At 44.2% G+C, this 6,000-nt stretch overlaps 1 protein-coding gene across 1 annotated transcript in view; it reads right to left on the bottom strand.

Annotated features, from left to right (window-relative positions):
* Positions 1-571: 571 nt before the first annotated feature.
* Positions 572-6,000, bottom strand: part of LOC148539144 (receptor-type tyrosine-protein phosphatase eta-like) — a 40,418-nt gene continuing 34,989 nt past the window's right edge. The window contains exons 14-15 of the mRNA XM_088451796.1: positions 4,543-4,678; positions 572-839 (exon numbers count right to left, since the gene is read on the bottom strand). Coding sequence (XP_088307922.1) covers positions 657-839; positions 4,543-4,678 — 319 coding nt within the window. The 3' untranslated portion in view covers positions 572-656. The remainder of the gene's footprint in view (positions 840-4,542; positions 4,679-6,000) is intronic.

The following is a 6,000-nucleotide window of genomic DNA, read 5'->3' as shown; positions in this document are numbered from 1 at the left end:
AAGGTAATTTTATACCATTTTTAATAATTTTGCGCCTTAAACAAAGTTTGTGTACATTGAACCATCAAAAAGCAAAGGTGTCACTATCTCAGTCATGGTAAAAAAAAATCCATAATTCAAAATATTTTATATTTCGGAATATTTGGATATGGGAGACTCATCATATACTGTATGTATGTATGTATGTAGTGTTCCCTCTAGCTTCGGCGCGCGTGCCTGAAAATGGGGCGTGGTCATGAAAAGGGGGCGTGTCTATAAGACGCGACCCCTTTTCGTCATACTTGGGGGCGTGCCCGGCGCTTATGGACATGCCGGGCAGCCCCCGAGCTCTGTAGAAAGGGAGAATAGATGCCGGGCGCATGCGCCCGACATCTATTCTCCGGCGGTGACCGGGTCACCGCATGTTTCTCCACCCGCGGGACACTGCGTCCCGCGGGTGAGAACGGCTCCCGCAGGCTGTGAGGGCAGGGCGCTTTTTGCCCTCCTCCTGGAGGGCAGGGTGCTTTTTGCCTTCCAGAAGGAGGGCAGGGCGCCGCGCCCCGCTAAAACAGCCAAGCGGGAACGCTATGTATGTATGTATGTATGTATTAAAAAAATATATAATTTCACCGCTCTTTTGGAAGTCACCCAATGACTTAATTTCAATAATGTACATATCAATTTAGACACAGGTCATAGACAGACTCTTCATTCTGTAATGGTGACTCGGAGGGAGGAGTGATGGGGAGATCTTCATATATCCTCTCTTCTTTGTCTGACTTGTTATCCTGACCGCTCTTTGCTTCAGTTCGTCCCCTTACGATATCTAACGTGCACTGGTGGAGGAATATATACTGGGCCTAGGGTGAGAGAGAGGGTTAGCCGGGAAGTGTTACCTGCTGGCTGGTCAGATAGAAGAGAGGCAGAGAAGATTTCTCCTGTTACCTTTACCTGTCACAGGAGATCTGGTTACAGTCTATCTTATTGCATCAATACTTATTGCAGCATCCTGTAAGCTACCACAGACATTTCTCTCATAGGGGTCTATTTACTAAGCAGTGTTAGGAGACAGAGTGAAAAGTGATAAGGTACCAGCCAATCAGCTCCTAACTGCCATCTCACAGGCTGTGTTTGAAAATTGACAGTTAGGAGCTGATTGGCTGGCACCTTATCACTTTTCACTCTGTCTCCTAACACTGCTTAGTAAATAGACCCCATAGTATGTTATTTAATTTTAATTAATGACAGTATACACATCACAGTACTGTACCATCTCCTCTGAGAGCATCTCCATGCCCATTCTAGTACAAAAATTGGGGATCTTATTACATAATTTGACACTTACGAATGTATAGATAGATATTGTACTGTAATTCTCACATGGAAATTTTAAATACAGAGTAATTTATCCATATATACATATTAAGGTGCCCCACACTCTGTAGACAAGAGTTTTTGCATTTTTTTCTCAACTATAAGTTCGTTCCCATATACAGTATCAACAGGCCAATGCAGGAGTTATCACAAATCTCCTGCACGAATGCAACCTGCTAGTGCACCACCGTCCCAAGATCTCACAATAGCGTTGTATGTAGGATTTTTTTCTATATATCACATTCCAAAAACTGTAGGTATACTTTAGCTAATGCCATAAGCAGATGCGTTATCTGCAGGACAAGTCGCCATTTCTCGTACATTGCATAGTGGGGCTTCAGATCATTTTTATGATTTGAGGGGGGGGACAAATTATAATTTAACTTTGGTGCTCCAACCTGTTGCTGGGTGGAGGTAGAGCCGGAGGCCGCCACCAGGTTGGAAGAGGATGGCGGGACCACCAGGGAGGAGTAGGCGGCACCAGAGTTGAGCAGAGGGCTGGTGCATTCTAGAAACAGGCTACACAGCATGAATAGGAGTGTAATGTGCAGTCTCTTGGCAGAGCCGCACCCCCCCCCCCCGTGTGCATTTCAGCGCCTATGCAAAGGTCAGAGGGATCTCTTCAGACCCCTCCAAGCTGTGGCTGCTGCTTCTCCAACTCTCCTCTTATTCTTGAGCAAACTGATAGCACTCTATTGATCAAACTAAACTCACTGGGTAAAGGTCGAGATGATTGTGTACAAATAAATTACCTGAAATAGTATCTAGGGAGATCTTTGCAAAGTCCGAGGTGCGGTGCAGCAGCATGGAGGAGATAAGGGTGTTGGTGGTGGAAAGCGACTGTGCAGAAGGAGCGTTATGTGGACAAGGGCAGAGCTGGATTAAGGGCCTGGGGATGAAATAGATTAAGGGCCTATTGTTAGAAGTAGAGTAGATGTGACCAGTGACGTGTGGGTGTGACCAGTGCTGTGTGGATGTGACCAATGTTATGAGGGCGTGGAGTGCAATAACCGCCCCAATATCTTCCTAAATACGTACAAACATTGCATTATTTTGTGCGGAAAATAGAAGTACCATTGTAATACTTTATGGGCAACTGTGGCTGGTAATCATCATGCTGTCATGATGATAGGCCTATTTTTTTGTGGAGGGCTGAATGTGAAGTCCCATCTGCCCTTTTGCTAATCTGGTTTTAGCCAAGAGAGGACTACTGATGTGATAGGGATGAAGGAAGAAATCAGTGTAGGGAAGATAACTGAGCAGTGTAGTGGGAAGTAACTGGGGGCAAGGCAGGGCCAGGAATTAGTTTTTGGGAGATAATTTAGTAATAAAGTGTTCGGTAAATTGCCCATCATCTCAGGGCCCATAGACACAGCTATGTATGGGGACTGCTTTTATGGCTGATAGCATAGCTATGTATGGGGACTGCTTCTATAGCTGATAGCATACAGTAGCTATGTATGGGGACTGCTTCTATAGCTGATAGCATAGCTATGTATGGGGACTGCTTCTATGGCTGATAGCATAGCTATGTATGGGGACTGCTTCTATGGCTGATAGCATAGCTATGTATGGGGACTGCTTCTATGGCTGATAGCATAGCTATGTATGGGGATTGCTTCTATGGCTGATAGCATAGCTATGTATGGGGACTGCTTCTATGGCTGATAGCATAGCTATGTATGGGGACTGCTTCTATGGCTGATAGCATAGCTATGTATGGGGACTGCTTCTATAGCTGATAGCATAGCTATGTATGGGGACTGCTTCTATGGCTGATAGCATAGCTATGTATGGGGACTGCTTCTATAGCTGATAGCATAGCTATGTATGGGGACTGCTTTTATGGCTGATAGCATGGCTATGTATGGGGACTGCTTTTATGGCTGATAGCATAGCTATGTATGGGGATTGCTTCTATGGCTGATAGCATAGCTATGTATGGGGACTGCTTCTATGGCTGATAGCATAGCTATGTATGGGGACTGCTTCTATGGCTGATAGCATAGCTATGTATGGGGACTGCTTCTATAGCTGATAGCATAGCTATGTATGGGGACTGCTTCTATAGCTGATAGCAGAGGGACTGCAGGCGTTATCTCCTCATAATAAATTACCCAGATGCTTAAAGTACCGTCTCTGATAATGTACTTTTATTTTACTGTTGTAATAACCAGTAGTTCCCACCACTTTGCCAGATATTGTCTGTTTTAGCTGCTCATTACCAATTCTTCTGCCTAACGTAAGCCTTGTAGTGTGACTTAAATACCCAAAAGACTTGTGGTCTTATACTAAGACATTGGTCCTCAATCAGCATTGTACGCAATGGCAATGTTTTCGGAAATGGAGCGATTATTTTCCCGCTGCGCATACTTCTGACTCGCACTGCGCATGTGTCGAGGTACATTACCATAGTTTCAAGCTGCGATTCTTTATTCACTGTGTGACTGACAGGCAGGGAGCGTTTGGGGAATGCAAAGGGGAGTGTTGGCTATAAACGTAGGCGTGTCTCAACCGTTTCGGGGACTTGTCACGTCCCACATCTGCGATCCCTTACGCAGTTGACATGGCTCCGGCGTCTCAGTTACGGCGGCCATTCTAAGTGACATCAGACTCACTCAAGGAGTCGATGTTTGCCTGATCTGCGTCCGACGCTGCGTATATGTATACAGTTGCGGACAGCTGCGATGGCTCCGGTGGGCTGGTCCATTAGCGTATCTCCACACATACTCAGCTGAAAACAAGTGGCAGCTGTGGCAGCTATAGCGTCCAGCCCTGAATCAGCCCATTGTCCCTTATACTGTGTAACCCTAAATGACCGGGTGATTTACATTCTATATTTCTAGTGCTGTTTGGTAAATTACAATATAAAATTCTAAATATATCTGTAACCTATTTTATTGATTAGAATTAGGGGCTATTTGTTTTCTCTTATCACAGCATATTACGTCATATTACGTAAAAAAGAAATCATGTAAAATGGCATTTATCAAGCGTTTCTTGCCAGTACACGTGCTAAGCACTTCGGAGTTTGGTAAATTGCCCATTATTGCTGGCCCCATAGACCGCTATGGTGATTGCTTTTGTGACTGCCTCCAAAATGTCCTTTTTTGGAGGTTTTACTCCAAATATAGTTTCGTAAAATGACCCCTTATTCTGATAATTCACAGTGGAGTTGCTGAGACGTACCTCTGACTGCACCATTGAGGGGCGATGTAAGTGCAGGTTATGGACTGTTCCATACACATCCACAGTGTTATCATCTTCCAACTGGTTAATAATGCGATCAAGAGCGATGAATATTCCAGATCTCCCAGCCCCAACCCTGCAATATACACAGTATTAGAATAGACAATTAAGGGCCTGATTCAGAGCCGCTCGTAAGCGGCCGCTCGTTCGCTCCGAGCGATGTTTGCCCAACTGCGCATGCGTACGGATCATTATACGCATGCGCGAACCAGTCAGTGCGGTCGAAATTCATGTGCTCGCAAAATAGCGAATGCCTGATAATTTGAGTGACAGAAAGAGGCGTATGTGGGTGGTAACAGGGGAAGGTGCTTGAAAACGGGGAGTGGAGATCCGAACGCAGGCGTGCTTAAAGGTCAAAACGGGCGTTTTATGGGTGTGCATAATTAATACAGCAGTGTCATTGACCACGTCACTGGGTTATTTTATAGTCAGAACTGCTCGCAAGATTGTGGTAGGAAAAACCAACCCCAAGAATAGCGAGCAGTTCATACGCTGGTCGATGTACTCGATTAATCTAATAAATAGTGGACATGACGTAGGATGCGAGCGGCCAGGGGGCGTATTTTTTTAAAAAACTACCGCAAGTTTGGTTCGCTCGTTCAGACCTAGAGGAGTGAACAGACCGCAAAGAGCGAACGGTTGATTTGAATAGCCACCCCTATTTTCTGGACGAGCGAGCGCTAATTGCGTCCGGCTCTGAATCAGGCCCTAAGGCTTTAGATGTAATAACACAATATTTAGGGGTTTATTTAGTTAACCAAACTGAGGCTTTTATCCAGCATATTAGCCCTGAGAAAGCCATACTTTAGTTTTCTCTGTATTTAGTTACATTTCATTTCTCCTATCACAGTCCCGCAGCCCCCATTATATATAACGGGGGACTGTGTTGGAATGGTATTTATGTAAAAGAAGCTTCCTTCATCTTTTCTGAGAAACACAGCACCATCTCTAATTGGTATTGTGTGTCTTCTTTTTCTGCTCCCCCTGCCCGGCTTTGCTGATCAGCGTCGATCTGACGTGGATCACCACATGCGCAGAGCATTTAAATGCAAAACATGTTTGAAATGGCCTCTCTGGGACAGCCTTTTACTGCAAGAGCTGTCCTATAACACACATATATATATATATATATATATATATATGTATATATATATATATATATATATATATATATATATATATATATATTAGTGATTAAAGAAACGCTGCTTTTTGCTTTGCCTTTTCGTGCCGCTTTAAACTTTGTTTTTTAAATAGACCCCTTAGTCCTAGATTTAGTTTACACCTTTTCCTGCATTGTTACTTACTAGACAGCAGATTCCATGTATATATTTTAAGGGCAGAATTGCTTGATAAATAGGCCACAAGTCTTGATCGGAAGCTTTAAGCCCTATGTGA

Source organism: Taudactylus pleione, unplaced genomic scaffold (genome assembly GCF_031769625.1).
Source record: "Taudactylus pleione unplaced genomic scaffold, aTauple2 ptg000027l, whole genome shotgun sequence".
NCBI lineage: Eukaryota > Metazoa > Chordata > Amphibia > Anura > Myobatrachidae > Taudactylus > Taudactylus pleione.
This window is presented reverse-complemented; position numbering and strand designations above follow the sequence as displayed.